The 16000-nt window shown below is 42.7% G+C and overlaps 1 protein-coding gene across 1 annotated transcript in view; it reads left to right on the top strand.

Annotated features, from left to right (window-relative positions):
• NOTCH3 (notch receptor 3) overlaps nt 1–16000 on the top strand; it is a 114714-nt gene that overhangs the window by 81363 nt on the left and 17351 nt on the right. The window contains exons 8-18 of the mRNA XM_077469989.1: nt 224–409; nt 505–618; nt 1785–1898; nt 2353–2586; nt 3964–4074; nt 8749–8941; nt 9195–9343; nt 11126–11239; nt 12612–12731; nt 14327–14479; nt 14604–14832. Of these exons, the coding sequence (XP_077326115.1) occupies nt 224–409; nt 505–618; nt 1785–1898; nt 2353–2586; nt 3964–4074; nt 8749–8941; nt 9195–9343; nt 11126–11239; nt 12612–12731; nt 14327–14479; nt 14604–14832 (1717 nt within the window). The remainder of the gene's footprint in view (nt 1–223; nt 410–504; nt 619–1784; nt 1899–2352; nt 2587–3963; nt 4075–8748; nt 8942–9194; nt 9344–11125; nt 11240–12611; nt 12732–14326; nt 14480–14603; nt 14833–16000) is intronic.

The raw sequence follows: 16000 nt of genomic DNA, 5'->3' as shown, positions 1-16000 counted from the left end.
CTCACAGATATACATGGACCCAGGGGGGTAGTACCAGCCAGCCTGGGCTCAGTCAAAGTGGGTTGAATAACACTGGCTGTCATTCAACCCTCATTAAAGACTGAGGACATCTATATTGGTGAAAATAAAGGCAATCAAAAGCTGCTTTTTTATCTCTCCTTTTTTTATTTTTTAACTGCAGTATTAAATATAGTGAAATTAAAATGTATTATGTTCTCTGCAGGTGCCAACCCCTGTGAGCACTTTGGTCGTTGTGTGAACACTCAGGGTTCTTTCCAGTGCCAATGCGGTCGGGGTTACACTGGTCCTCGATGTGAAACTGATGTCAATGAATGCTTGTCCACTCCCTGCCAGAATGATGCTACATGCCTGGACCGGATAGGGGAATTCACCTGTATTTGTATGGCAGGTAAGTTGCTCCATTCAAGATTAGACAAGTGTATGATGTCTGTTGCCAGTATATTTTTGCAGTATTGAAGTTTTAATTTTCTTCTCCTCCTCCAGGCTTTACTGGTACATTCTGTGAGCTCAACATTAATGAATGCGACAGCAGTCCATGTGTTAATGGGGGACTTTGTAAGGATATGGTAAATGGATTCACCTGCAGTTGTCCTGCTGGTAAGCATTTTTGTTCCATAAGTTATGATTACACTTACGGTTGCCTACATTATAATACTTCTGGCCTGTGACCGTGTTCTGGGGATTTACTTTGTGCCATATTCTGATACCATAATTTCTGTCCAAAATGGCTTGCTTCCAGAGCACATCAGAAAGCCAAATGGTTGTACCATCAAACCTAATATACACCCCAACACTTATATAAAACCTAACCTTAGACACACTCCACTCTGTTCACAACTTTGTGGCCCATCGGCATACTTCTACCATGCCTTATGACTATGTCCTTGGATATGGTTGTTTTGGTCACAAGTATGTGGATTTCTTGAAATGGGCTTTGGACGTATTCAATGTCCAAAGATTTGCTTTTTAGGGTTGGTGGAGGATTTACCAGTGAGTTCCAATGCCAAAAAACTGATCCGCATAATGTATTTCTATGCAAAGTTGATTACTCTGGTCAACAGGAAGAAATCCCTCTCAGAATAGAAGAATCTGATCAATGCGGGCCTCCTACTATACTAGCGTCTCTATTCTATCGGGGGCTCTCCTAAACAATTTGATAAAATGTGGGTTCCCTCAAGTAATTCACTCCTTTGTTTGTCCTACTTGGGTTCCCGGTAGATCACAGCTTTAGTCTATGTATTTTATTTGGATGTTGTCAGTATGAAAGTTTGTTTGTAATGACTATGCAATACATATGAGACAGGACATACTCTGTTGATGGTTAGCAAGGCTTTATTGTAATTGTACTGGAGTACTAATAAGCTCTTCTTTTTTTTTTTAAGCCAAATAGTAACTTTAAAGTGCTTTTAAGGGAATAGAACCTCTGTCAGATTTTTATTGTCTGCATCCCAGATAGGAACATTCACCCTGTCTGTTTCCTTGTGAACATGGCAAAAAAGAACCCCTATTCCTTTCCTACTCCAAAAAAAAAAAAAAAAAGTTTCAAATCGCAGTGCCATTAAGATTTAAAAATGACTTGCCAAGATTTTTGTCAACATATCTGAAGCTGAAAGGGCTGGTAATATGTGAATTGGCTGCCATGCTGATCTCCTAAATAAGATACCAAGAAGAATGTGTTGTCTGTGCCGGCCATGCATTCACAGCCTATGTAATTTTGGTGAAGGCCTTTCATATAAGTGTATTTAACCATGCATCTTCTTTAGGTTTCTCAGGCTCTATGTGCCAGATTGACATTGATGAGTGTGCCAGCACTCCCTGTAAGAACGGAGCCAAGTGTGTGGATAGACCCAACGGTTACGAGTGTCGTTGTGCGGAGGGTGAGTTCTTCGCTGCAGGTTATCTGACTGAGGGTAGCCTTACTCCTGGGGTCTGTCTCTGATGCTGTATCCTGTTCTCTCTCACGCTCTCTGGATGTCTCTTTATATGTTCAGGGAGGTAAGTCTTGTCTGTAGATTTGCACCTGCTCCATCTGCCTGCAGCTCGCTTCCTCCCAGCCCTCCCTCCAGCGTAGCTGGTGCTTTGTGTGTGCTTCATGCTCCTTCATCTTCTGCTTTGCCAGGCCAAGGTTCCTCAGTGGCTATGCTTGGCTTTTATCGCCATGTTTGGTTTTCAGCTCCTCCGTGGCCTTTTACTATCGGCTCATCCAAAGACATCTGCTTTTTTGGCTCTTTCATTTGGCATGTTTTTGCTTGTTTCCGCTTCCTTCTACCGTATATCTGCCATCTTTTCTTCCATCACCTGTTATTAATTGTTCTTGCATCTCTCTTACAGGCTTTGAGGGTACTCTTTGTGAGCGCAACATAAACGAATGTTCCCCTGACCCGTGCCACCATGGGAAGTGTCGGGATGGTATTGCCAGCTTTACCTGCACATGTGAGCCTGGATATACTGGCTATCGCTGCGAGAACCAGATAAATGAATGCCACAGCAATCCTTGTCTTCATGGAGGAAAATGTATTGACCTGGTCAACAAATTCTTATGCTACTGTCAGGCAGGAACCTCAGGTGAGCCTAAAATATTTTAAATTGTGTTTCTGCCCTGACTTGAGGTGTGGATTGCACTGTTTTATGTAAAGGATATTTGTGGAAAAGATTGCCATTTAAGGACAGAGAGTCCAAGTCTATGTCTTACTTTCCCCTTCTGTTCAAATAGGAATGGTAGGGCAAGCCTAGACTTTTTTGGTCAACTGCTGGTCCTGTTTCGATAAGGCTGGTATTGGCAGATGTCCGGCTGAACTTCTGACAGCTTTATAGGCCTTGACTTGCACAATTAGAGCTTGCTTGTTAAATGCGACCATGACCTGGCATTAAAAATAAAAAGGCAGCATCAATGAAGTGCCTGCAGGTACCTGTCTGGTCTTGAAGTTGATCCCTTTGTCCCTGTAGAGCCACTTAGAGGCTCTCCATAGGGCCACTGCTTTTCTCCTTTGTAGAGATTAAGCCCCTATCCCCTTTCATTAATATGTGTCATGGTCAGGACCTTGGTGAGCTGTGAAGGCTGTCATTTGACAAACTGCAGAACCTTGAAGGGGCGTCTAGGCTCTCTGCAGTTATATCTCAGCTAACTGATGTTTGCGGTCATCTTGAACGTATGCAGTCAGCTACATTAAACTTTTGACTGTAAATGTCTTGCCTCATAGCATACACAACAAGATGCCTGCTGTCATTGTTGGCTATAAAGGTGCCCTGTGTGTACCTCCCTTGTTCTAGCTTTGTTTCTCATCCATTGAGGAAGATGGGAGGTATTTAACTTCCGGATTATACTGCCACCTAGGTACGAAAAGATGTTGGCAACATTGGCAAAAAAAAAAGCATGTTGGTGGTATGAGGGTTTATCCCTGGCCTGGCCTACAGTTTTATTTGTCAATGTCCATTCCTCCTGTAGGTAGCAGTATAACCCCAAGTTTTTATTTTTTATTTTTTTGTCTCAATGGAAAAGGATTTTATAGTGAGTACAAAAATCCAACTTTAACTGTCCTTTTGGTCCCATCTTTTCCAGACTTTAGTGTTGAGCACCACAACTTGCATTCTGGTCAATAAAAGTTCTTCAAAGACCAGTATTGGCATGGCTTATTCTTAAAGTCGGGCCCCCTAGTAACAAGCCAAAGGAATTTCAGAAGGATACGCAGATAAGGCTTTTCTGGCTAACTGTTCATACCTACTGTTAGGCAGTGCTTTATCTGTGAAATGTTAACGGACAGGTTAACTTTAAGACTGTACAGGAGGGGCATTTACACATTCAATGATGTCGGTCAAGGGGGATCTTCTACCATGACATTGCTATATGGTTGACGAGATCAGTGGTTTAGTTGGTTCTGCATTGATGTTCTGGAGTAATCGTAAATCGATTTATGCTGCAATTTAAAATGTTTTTGTTTTCAGGTGTGAATTGCGAGTATAATTATGATGACTGTGCCAGCAACCCATGTGACTATGGTGAATGTAAAGACGGAATTAACAAATATGAGTGTGTCTGCAAACCAGGTTTCACAGGTATTAAATATCAATGTTTTATTTTGTGCTTATGAGGTACAGTTCTGATATAGTCCCTGAAATGGACCTGAACCTGTGGTGTCACCACTGTATAGACTGCCTGAGCCCATTTCTGTCATTTGGAGAACGTGGTTAAATGGCGACAATTTTTGCCTCCTATTCCCAGATTGTGACAATATCATTATATGTAACACAGTATTTGGCTCATTCATCAAGGTCCCTTACATAAACACTGGCTGTGGTGAGGAAGATTTGCCCTCTTACTGTTCTCGGGGCAATCCAAAATTTGGGATTTTCTTTTAATTTCGGGGGTTGAGATCTCTGTCAGGTTTTAAATCTCTTGAACAAAGAAAAGAATAACTTTGTCACAGGAACTGAAAGTGTGTTTTTAAACAAAACGTTCAGTTGTCAGAACTGGAATAAAGAGAAATCTTCCAGTGGGGACACGTTATGGTGACAATTTCTAAGAAGGGATTTCCTTGGTTTTGTAGAGATTTTCTTCTTAATGTATTTACAGGAAATCTTCCCAATCACACAAACAAACTGACAAGGGTTTTAACCAGCCAAAGTGGAAAGAATTCTGGCTTCAGATACACTTTAAAGGCTAGGTTCACATTTCTGAAGGTGCCTGCAAAGTATTGCACTTACTATCAGCGGATCTTGGGTATAATGTCAGGCTCCTGCAGACACTTCCTCCAACTCTCTGCCAGTACCTCTGTATGGGCTTTCTGTTAGAGAGCTGCATGAAGTGTCGTTGGACTGCCACAGTGACAGATGGGACTTGCGATTTATTTATTGACTGATCTCTGTGAATGCATGACATGGCTGTGTGGGCAGAGATCTGACTATTTTTAAAATGCGACAGCAGCTACGGGGGGAAAGAAACCGAGAATTGGGTGCTTTAAAGCAGGAGTAAACCTCAGTTGGAGGAAAATAATAACTAAAAATCCCCTCAAGGCAATGTCATCATTTGCTAGTATGCATTACATACTAGCACATTATGAGAGACCTACCTTAAAATGAAGCCCTCTAGTGCTATGCTGTCACTGCTGATTGAGCTGACATCTTTCCCTGGTCTTCCTACTGGGTTCGGGTGCCTCTGGCTACATGAGTGGGGTGGGGGGGGGGGGGGGGGGGCGGCGTGATGGAGCTGACGTGTACGACATGAGCTCTGGAGGTCCGGCACTGTATGCTGAACCTTCAGAGAGCATGCCCCGGTGACATCACCTGCTGCATGCACTCTGAATGATGCAAGTTTAGGAGATATTCACAGTACCTAGAGGTAAACCTTATTATAGGTTTACCTGTAGATATAAGTGGTGTAACAAAGTTTACAACCACTTTAAGAACCTAAATACGGATGTAACATATAGCATAAAGCTGAACCTAGCCTTTAAAGATCTGCCATTGTCTGGAGCTTTAGTGGGACCCTTGCACTGCAAGGGTTAAATGATCATTTAGTGTAGGGGTGGAGAAATAAGCTGTGCCTTATTTAAGGCTCCACATTGAGGGACCCTGCTGCAGCCATTAATAAGGTATTTAATACACCTTATACTACATCCACGTTGCTCCCATGCCAAACAAGCATTTAACCCATGTGGGGGTGAAACCACAAGGGAATATTTTCTCTAAGGGCACTTTCACACTGCCAGCGCCCATTGTTTTAGTGGCGCTATGTGGCCACAAGCGGGCGGTTTTAACTGCCCGTGCCTATTGATTTCAATGGACGGGGGCACTTTAGGAGCGGTGTATTCATTGTACATTTTGTATAGTAAAAATCGAATGGAATAAAGGACAGAGCACAGGGTGTACGCTTACAATGGATAGCTTTATACGTTGTCATTCTTATTACAAAGGCGGAAATTATCAGTATATTTACATATAAAAACCAACATCTGCGTGTATGACCTCCTAGCAGAAAAGCAAATTATAAATAATGAGAAGGATTTACTTACAGTATATGATTCGATGTGTATATTGACAAATGTAGCTCTTCCTGGGAAAGAGACCCTATTATCCTATTGGTGCTTGCTGAGTGTAGGGAAAGCTAGGAGGCCACTTTGAAGTTGGGTGAGACATTTTAGGAATGCTCAGAGTGGTGTGTAATTAGATTTTTTACAGCTCTTGGTACACAATAAGGGCCTTGTAGAGGTGGGGAGCGGACAGCACTGTCCAGCTGGAAACAGATGGTGACATACATTAATTGCCACACTCATTTTCCAGGCTGTTTTTCTCAATTATGAACTGAAATGCAGATGGTTATGTCTGCTACAAGAGCAAGTACTTGAAACTTTTTTTCGTTTTTTACTTTTAGATTTTTTTGTAACTTTAAATGTGAAGCTGAATTTAACTCTTCGAGTTTACCTGTGCCTTGTTATTAAGAGACTGTGTAGGGAATTAGTGCTTTAAGCTGGTTTGGGTTTTCTGTTATCCTAGGACATTTGCAAACACCAGGCTTTATTTTATTGTGCAAAACAATCACATACATCACAAGTAATTGTCTTTTTTTATTATTGCTAAATGAGCAGTGACTTCAGATTCATGTGTTCCCATTAATTAATATATTAAACCTTGATATTGTTAACTTCACACGATCTTGATTTTAATCAGTTCATGTATTGGGATTGACATATCTCCTGCACATCAAGGAAGCAGGTAAAGCATTTATCCTGTTAATTTCAGTTTTCCCAGGCATAACTGCTATGGATCCAATTTGATCACTGAACATGATTAAATGTGGGGGCAATTTTGCTAGTAATAAGGCAACCTAAAAAGGAACTCTAATTGGTGTTTATTAAAAGTCAGCCCCTACAAAAACTGTAGCAGCTGACTTTTAATAAACAGAAGACTGCAGGGGGGGGGGGGGGGGGAGTTCCACTCGGATCCCCTAGGTGATCCAAGTAGAAGTGGGAGTGGGTAATGGTTCTTTGATAGAAATTTGTATAAGCCCTTGTACACACGGTCGGAGAATCCGTCAAAATGTGTCCTATCGGACCGTGATGTCGGATAATCCGACTGTGTATGGTATGCATCGGACTGTTTCCGTCAGACCAAATTTCCCAACTTGCTGGAAATATTTTCTGACAAACTGGTCCGATAGGACATACTCCGATCATGTGCAGAGAATTCCGATCGGACAAAGTGCCACGCATGCTCAGATCAAATTCCTACATCAAAGCTATTGGCTACTAGCCTGAACGTAGTCTCATCGTAACGAAATTACGTCATCACGTTCTGAAAGATCGGAATTTTCGACAACTTTGGCCGACCGTGTGTATGCAACAGTTTTGGACAAGATCCGACGGACAAAATCCGACGGATTTGGTTGTCGGAATCTCCGACCGTGTGTACAAGGGCTTACAGAATTTCCATTCTGCTCCTCCAGAAATTTCTCGTTACTGCGGTCGAAAGTGAATGTCAGTTTGACCCAATTTATGATTAGAGAATCAAATGTTCTTTTTTACAGCAAAGAATGCCAAACAAAATTGCACTAGTATATACCCAACTTAAGACAGTTTGTGCATGGGAAAATTTGTCTACGCTATACTGCCTACTAAATGGCCAAATTTCCATGACCCGTCAACATTTGCATGCATGGTGAAAGGCATGATCAGTCTAGAAGACAACTTTCACAGTAGACTATCAATCAACTCTTTTTACAGCTTGTGAAAATAGACCAATCTATAAGCCAGCCTAAGAACCAGCCATCTTTAGGTTTTGGTTTGAAAATGCCAGCATTGCACCTATGGAATTCCAAGTCAGGAGAGTGGATGTACACTTATAGCTCCCAGCTGCACTGGTGTGATGTGTACACAGCTGATGCTGGTTGACCCCTCTGCTGGTTATTTCAGTGTCAGGGACAGACTGCTAGTTCATGCTATGGGCGCATTTCCTGGACTAAACTATGTTTTCCTAAATCTATTTCTGTACTAATGGAGGGAGATCTATTTTTTTCTTCTTACAACAACAACATATCTCTTCATTTTGAGAACCATAAATGGTCAGCTAGTGGTAGATGGAATATCTTTTTAATGAAGAGCAGATGGTGTTTGGAAGGGTGGAACATGGTAGGAAATTAAAGAAAGTGAAAAGGGTATATGGTGGAAAAGGAGTCGAAGGCCATAAATGGGCAACTAGCAGATCTATGGACTTGAGGAACTAGAAATTCCAGCATGACCACGGGATCTTTGGCTGACCTCAAAGCCTCTTTTGGTTGCCCTTGTGCTCGGAGTTCATAGGGGTTTTTTTTTTTGTTTTTTGTTTTTTTTTACACATCAGCTGAATATCTGCTTGCTGTAGACTAAGTAGACTTTGCCATCTAAAATGTATTATCTTTTTTTATGTCCTCCATCCATCTGTCTATCTTTTATTCTTTCTGTCTTTCGCTCTGTTTCTTTCTCCTGCTCTCACACTGTCTTGCGTGTTCTCTCTCTTGCTTTCTTTCTCTCATATGCCCTAGCTCTTTTGCGCTCGCCACTCCCTGACCATCCCCCCCGTTCACCTGCCTCTTTTACACTTTTGCTTTCTTTATGCTCCTGCTTTCTTGCGTCGTCTTTATCCAGCTCTTACCTTCTTTGGTTTAAGTCCACTATAATTGGAGTCCCCTATATTCTATTAAGCGTATGTAACCTCTCCTGAAAGCTTTGAGTGCTGATCATGTGTGTTGTTTTATAGGTCCTCTCTGTAACATAGAGGTGTCTCCGTGTGCATCCAACCCATGTCGAGCTGGAGGAAGCTGTCAAGTTACACAGAATGGTTTCCGCTGCATTTGTCCTGAAGGTGGTGGTCCTCGTGACTCTCTGTGTAATCCCACCCAGCTATGCACTCCTTCATGTGTCCATGGTGTGTGCCGCAAAGTCAATGAGATGTAAGTACTGCCAAGATATTATCCTGGAGCAGTTCAAGGAAAGCTTATAAATGGTTATTACAGTTAAAGGAAAGTTTTATGTAAAACCTAGTTTTCTTTACTATATACCAAGAGATGTAGGGATGTAGGTTTTGGTTTATTTTGTTTTTCTAACACTTCCTGTCCATTGGAATACTTTTTTATGGTTCTAAGTTAATTGCAGTTTTTATATTACATTCCTTAATATATGCACTTTGTTTTGTCCTTGCCCTAGGTATGCCTGTGACTGTCATCAAGGCTGGTCTGGCAGGTCATGTGACCGGCGAAGCAGTGATGTTTGTGCTGCCAACACCTGTCAGAATGGAGGAACCTGCACTGAGCATCTTGGACGACCAGTCTGTCGCTGCCGAGAGGGTTTCCGAGGTAACGGTTTTTACAAAGATAAATGTATGCATATTTTCGCCCAGTCAGAAAGTTGCATAGTCTTATTTTATTTTTGTTATTTTATTATGCAAATATTACTTGTGCTTGTTTGTGACATACGTGGACACAGCGTCCTCCTTAAACTGGCTCTAAAGCCTGGACGTTTTTATTTTTATTTTTTAACTTTAATGCATTCCCTGTTTGTATCACCCCTTTCCTTCCCTTTATACTTACCTGAGCCCGGTCTCAATCCAGTGTTGTGCCCATCTGCATTGGCTCTTGTCTCTCTCGTCTCACGGGAGTCTCAGCAGCAGTGAGAGCCATTGGATCCCGCTGCTGTCAATCAAATCTTGTGATGGAGTGGGGACGAGGCCAAGCCATGCTGTTTGTCTATAGATACACAGCTTGGCTTGGGGGCAGCTTCTTATGGTGCCACACTAAAAAGTGGAGGAGCTTAGAGCACCGGTGGGGGACCCGACGAGAGTGCCGCACTGCTCTAGCCTCTGATAAGCTGTCCCTGCCCATACAACTAATGTTGCGGTACAGAGATTTGAAATTCCCACTGAGAAGGTTCAGAGCCATTCTCTGTATGGCACGGACCATTTAGAATTACTAAAATCTGTCCCGGAAGACCTGCAGAAAGAATGGGGAGACAAGCAGGGATTTCAAATCTCTGGACTACTACAATGGCTGCATGGGCACTGACCCCTTATCACCTACAGAGGTACGGGGGGGGTGGGGGGTAAACTCGGTAGTTGATTGGTGGTTCACCCTTGCATTTTTTTTCTGTAAAGGTGAACTAGGGGTTTTAAAGGTTCTTGGTGTTTTATTTAAATATTTTTATAAAAATGAAAAACATATTTTACCTGCTCTGCGCAAGGGTTTTGCGCAGAGCAGCCCCAATACTCCTGGGGTCCCCCCGCTGGGGCTTTTGGTTCCTCCCCTTCATCAGTTGCCCCCCACAGAGAGCTGCTTTCCATGGGGGCTCCCAAGTCCCACTCCTGCATCCATCATTGCAGACAGCGGGATTCCTCCCCCCTCCCGTGTCACAGAATTTGATTGACAGCAGCGGGACCCAATGGCTTCTGCTTCTATCAATCTCTCCAATGAGGAGAGAGACAGCGGCTGGAGCCTCTGTGCACATCACTGGATAGGGTTGGGCTCCGGTAAGAAAAGGGAGCTGGGTGGGGAAGGGGGGAGGGGACCTGCAGCAAAGGTTTTTCATCCTAATGCATATGCAATAAGGAAAAACCGTGAGACTTTAAAACCACTTTAAAGCTGCCCCCCCTACACTGTAAGGGGTTAATGCTTGTGAAGTCTAGGGGGTAGAAGAATGAGCTGTAATATTTACCGCTACTCTCAAGGTGTGCCGGCTGGCAGTGTTAGGAAGTACAATGCAGAACAAATAGCTCTCATTGTACGTGAGGATGGTGAGGGCATGCCCACAACACTGAGCATCAGAGAGGAGAGCATATGAAGCCTGCTGAGGCGAGGAATAAAAAGGAAGGGGTTGCTTTTTATTTATTTATTTTTCCCATTAACTTGGCTCATCTGATAACTGACTGTCCCAAAACTGTCTAATAGGAAATTCACTCAGGAGTATAAAGAAAACTAAAGGCTTAGCCTGTTGTACTTCTAGTCAAAGAAGGCAAATGTATGACTTGGTATTGGGGGGCACACAATTTACAAATGGCCACTCTTGATGGATTCTCCTTAGGCATCTTGTTAGTCATGCTTTTATGGTATATTTGTCATAATATCATATTTCTTTTTTTCATACAGGAAACTTTTGCGAGACTAATATTAATGAGTGTGCCCCAGCTCCTTGCCTGAATGGAGGAACCTGTGTGGATGGTATTGCAGGATACAGCTGTCTATGTACACTGCCATATACAGGTGAGTTGGATATAAGGATATCTGCATACTGTACACAACATAGAGCATTCCCCTTTGCACTTTTAGACTTCACAGAGGAACTGTAGTAGAAGTAGATGGCTTACTTTTAAAAATGTGTGCAGTTTTGACATCAGTTCTTTATTTTATTTTTTAAGAATTATTATATTGCTACTTCTAAGACTGCTTCGGTTTTAAAGTGGAATTCCAGTTAGGCCTCATTCACATTGGCGTACTTAAGCATACACCGGTGCACGGGATGATCAGGTGTTCTCTAGATCTGTGTACATTCATCCCTATTCATGTCAGTTGGGACGGACCAGCTGCGCAGACAGCCCCTGCTCCCGATTTGACATCTGCGCGGGTGCATGCTCCTGAAGGCAGACTGCATGGAGTTGATTTACTAAAACTGGAGAGTGCAACATTTAGTGCAGCTCTGCTTCGAAACCAATCCGCGCCCAAGTTTTATTGTCAAAGCCTAGTTGAACAAGCTGAAGTTTGCAGCTGATTGGCTACCATGCACAGCTGCACCAGATTTTGTACTCCAGTTTTAGTAAATCAACCCCAGTGTGTTAAGGAACATGCACCCCAAATACATGTCAACTCCCCACGCATTCATGATATTTATCACTATGCAAACTAAAGGAACAGCACAGGGATGCAAACTGCATCTTTAAACTGGTTCCAGCATCCATAAGAGCAGAACATGGCTGAGTGTCCATCAGGTGAGCTGAGAAGGTTACCTCTAGAATGCAGCACCTGTGGCTAAACTTTGACTTTTCTACATAATTCGAATAGCAATTAAAGTGATTGTAATGTCTTGTTTAAAAAAATAAAATAAACCTGTTTATACTTCCCTCCCCTGTGCAGTGGTTTTGCACAGGACAGCCTGGAGCCTCGTCTTCTCGGGTCCCTCTTTGCTGCTCCTGGCCCCTCCCTTCTACAGCAATCAGCTTGTCATGGGGGCACCCGAGCAGAGCTCCAGCTCCATGTGTCCATTCCACGTGTCCCCTCTCTCCCCTGATTGACTAACTGACTTTGACAGCCGCGGGAGCCAATGGTGCCACTGCTGTGTCTCAACCAATCAGATGGGAGAGTCCCGGACGGCCGAGGGATACATGGACATCATGGACAGAGATGGGGCTCAAGCAAGTATTAGGAGGGCTGCTACACACAGAAGCTTTTTAACTTAATGCATAGAATGAATTAAGATAAAAAATCTTCTGGCTTTACAACCACTTTAATCAATGATAGAAGATTGCTTGTTGATCAGAAGCAATGCAGGGATAGGTGGGTGCTGATGTGACAAGATATGTAAACTATGCACAGGGTGCAGTGTAAAATAACAATGTATAATTCTTATTTTCTGTTCCAGGCCAAACATGTGAGACTCTACTTGCCCCCTGTGGCTCTGAGCCTTGTCATAATAGCGGTGTGTGCACTCCATCTGCAGACTATGAAAGCTACTCCTGCAAATGTCTTACTGGCTGGGAAGGTAACGGTCAAATTTACACATTTTCTTTGAATAATTAATGGAATGAATAGCAGAAATTTAGCTTTTGCGCGGTAGTGGCCACGTCACATGAGCATATCTGTATCAGCCAAACAATTTCTCGAGTTATGGATTTTTTTGTTTTTGTAACAAAAGTCATTAGTGATGGGTCAGTGTTGTAGCAATTTGTAGTTTGGTGTTTATGGTGGCCATACATGCTTCCATAAACAATTTATTTTATGATCTCTTCCGATCACAATTACCAGTCTATAACCCACAACCCAATTGATCAATCACCGGGAAGTGGATTTTGCTTGAAGGTCAAGATATGATTGTAATTTTTGATCGTAAGTCATTGATTGCATCTCTGTTCCCATCATGCAGTCTCATCTGATCGATACCTAACCAACTATAAATGTCCACCCTGACCGATCAAATCTGATCAAAATTCAGTTTTTATATGGAGCAGAAGGGAAATGATGGCTTTTTTTTTTTTTTTTTTCAGATTTGATCATTTGAAAAAAAATGAAAGCATATATATATGGCCACCAATTCGTATTGCCTTTTCACAGTGCTTGCAGATACATAATCACAGCCTTAAACAATATCTCTGGTTATTACATTGCTACATGGCACATCTGTGTTTTTGTGGCTTTATAGAAAGGATTAATCCTCATGCACACAGGCATCAAAAATGCAGCTTTTAAGGGCATTTGACATTTTTTCCTGCCTCTAAAAGTTCCTCTGTTATTTTATACGTGCTTTAATGTATGTAGGGGATTTTTTTTTATAATCCTACTTGCTAAGGTGGATGCTGCATCTGTCCTCTGCCAGCTCTAACACTGAGAACTGAGCCTCCCTGAGCAGAGAGCTGGGCTGTGGAGTGGGTGGGGGTGGCTGGCTCAGGCTCTCGTTTCTGGGCTGTGGAGGAGGTGGGGTTGGCTGGCTCAGGCTCTCGAGCTGGGCTGTGGAGGGAGCTGCTGGCTCAGGCTCTCAGCGCTGGGCTGTGGAGGGGGCGGGGGCAGCTGGCCCAGACTCTGTGCTGGACTGTGCAGGGGGCGGGAGCAGCTGGCTCAGGCTCTCAGTGCTGGGCTGTGCAGGGGGCGGGAGCAGCTGGCTCAGGCTCTCAGTGCTGGGCTGTGCAGGGGGCGGGAGCAGCTGGCTCAGGCTCTTAGCGCTGGGCTGTGGAAGGGGATCAAGTGGCTGGCTTGGGCTCTCAGCACTGGGCTTTGAAGGGGACGGGAACGGCTGGCTCAGGCTCTCATCACTGTTTTCTGTTTAGGGTTTCTGTTTCTGTTTAGCACTTTCTATTTAGCGCTGCTTTTCTGTTTAGTCTAGGGGGTAGAAGAATTTCTCCCTTGAGGAGAAATCCTGTGAGGAGAAAGGTGGGTAGAAGAGTTGCTGTGCTTGAGGCCTTACAGCCAGCTACAAATCACTACAAATAATCAAAGCTTGGTAGCTGCTACAGATTTGCTGATGTGACCTAATCCTAAGAAGTGCATTATGGCTAGAGTTCACGTTCCATAAAATCTGACATCAGCCTTCATACAACGGAAATAACTTAGAATACTGGATAATAGTGCCACCTACTGTTGCAGGTGAATCGTGTGACATCGATGTGAATGAGTGCAACAGGAGCCCTTGTCAAAATGGTGGACAATGTGCCAACCTTCCAGGCGGATACAACTGTCTCTGTAAACCAGGATATACGGGTCATAACTGCGAGACTGATATTAACGATTGTTCACCAAGTAAGTTGTAATGTCAATCTGGCTGTTTGGGGGGGGGGGGGGGGCAAAAAATAAAGGTACAAAATTGTTCAGAATGCGACCAGTCTAAATATCTTTTTTTTCTTTTATTTTTCTGCACGCTTAGATCCCTGTCTCAATGGTGGTTCCTGCAAAGATGGGGTGAATTCTTTCTCCTGCACATGTCTGCCTGGCTTCACCGGACCAAGATGTGTGAATGAAATCAATGAATGTCTCAGTGACCCATGCCTCAATGGAGCCACCTGCTTAGATTATGTTAACAGCTATGTGTGTTCTTGTGCTCCGGGATACACTGGGCCCATCTGCGAGACCAACATACAGGACTGTACTGAGAGGTAGGTTCTATGAATCACAAACTGGTTCCAGTTGAGAGCAGGATATCTACCACCAAAATGAGTAGCCAATCTAGAATTAGGAACCTTTTTTATAAAAAAATAAATAAAAAAATGGAGCTTTGTAGCCTACTCTTTTAGCTACAGATGCTGTAGAGCAATCAGCCTCAAAGCTTACAACTGAAACAACAAAGTCAGACTTCAGTGCTTTCTCTGACCATAGAGGATGATTGAGAAAATATATATATAAATATATTTCCGGTGCTTCTCCCAATCAGCGAGACGTAGAATTAATCCATTGGCGGCAGCAGTTTTCTATAGAGCTGACCGCAGACTAGCTGCTCCCTGTCCATCTCTATAACCCTCAGAGATGTAAACACTCTGACTTTCCTAAATAAAGGAGTGATGTAGGGACTTATAGACCCCAGATCTCTCTGTAATGAGGACCTGCCATGCCCTATTCCTATTACAAGGGATATTTACATTCCTTCTAATAGGAATAAAGGTGATGGAAAAAGATTTTTTAAAGGCAAAGTGGGAAAAAATATATAAAAAAAGTAACATTTTTCACATTATTTAAAAAAAAGGGCTAACTTTAGTGCATTTTTTTTAAATTAAAACATGAAAGTATTTTTAATTTTCAAATGCATTGCATTTGAAAAATTGCTGTGCAAATACCATGTGACATAAAAAATTGCAACGACTGCCATTTTATTCCCTAGGGTCTTTGTTAAAAGAATATATATGTTTGGGGTTCTGCGTAATCTTCTAACAAGAAAAGAAAATGATTTTTAGATGTAGGAGAGGAATGCCAGAATTGGCCTGGTATGGAAGCGGTTAAGAACATGTTGCATGTTACACTGTAAATACAGGCCGGAAGTGGTTCTGTTCTGGAACTACAAGTGCCATAAGACTAATAGCCACAGGCATTACTCCCAGAGGCATGAGGACATTTGTGGTTTCACCACAACTATGGTGCCAAGAGTTGCCTGTCCCTGTTTTAAAGGATGATTATCGGTAAAATAAAATCATGGGTCTTGTTTTAGATTTGCTCACACGTCATCATATAAAACTGGCCAGTAAATGCATTCTATTCTGCTGAAATCTTTATCTTCAAGTCAATCATTCCAGCAAATGTTAAATAAATTGTTTAATATAACGTTTCTCTGTC

Source organism: Lithobates pipiens, unplaced genomic scaffold, assembly GCF_037356315.1.
Source record: "Lithobates pipiens isolate NorthernLeopardFrog02 unplaced genomic scaffold, aLitPip1_a1.2 Scaffold_8, whole genome shotgun sequence".
Lineage (NCBI taxonomy): Eukaryota > Metazoa > Chordata > Amphibia > Anura > Ranidae > Lithobates > Lithobates pipiens.
This window is presented reverse-complemented; position numbering and strand designations above follow the sequence as displayed.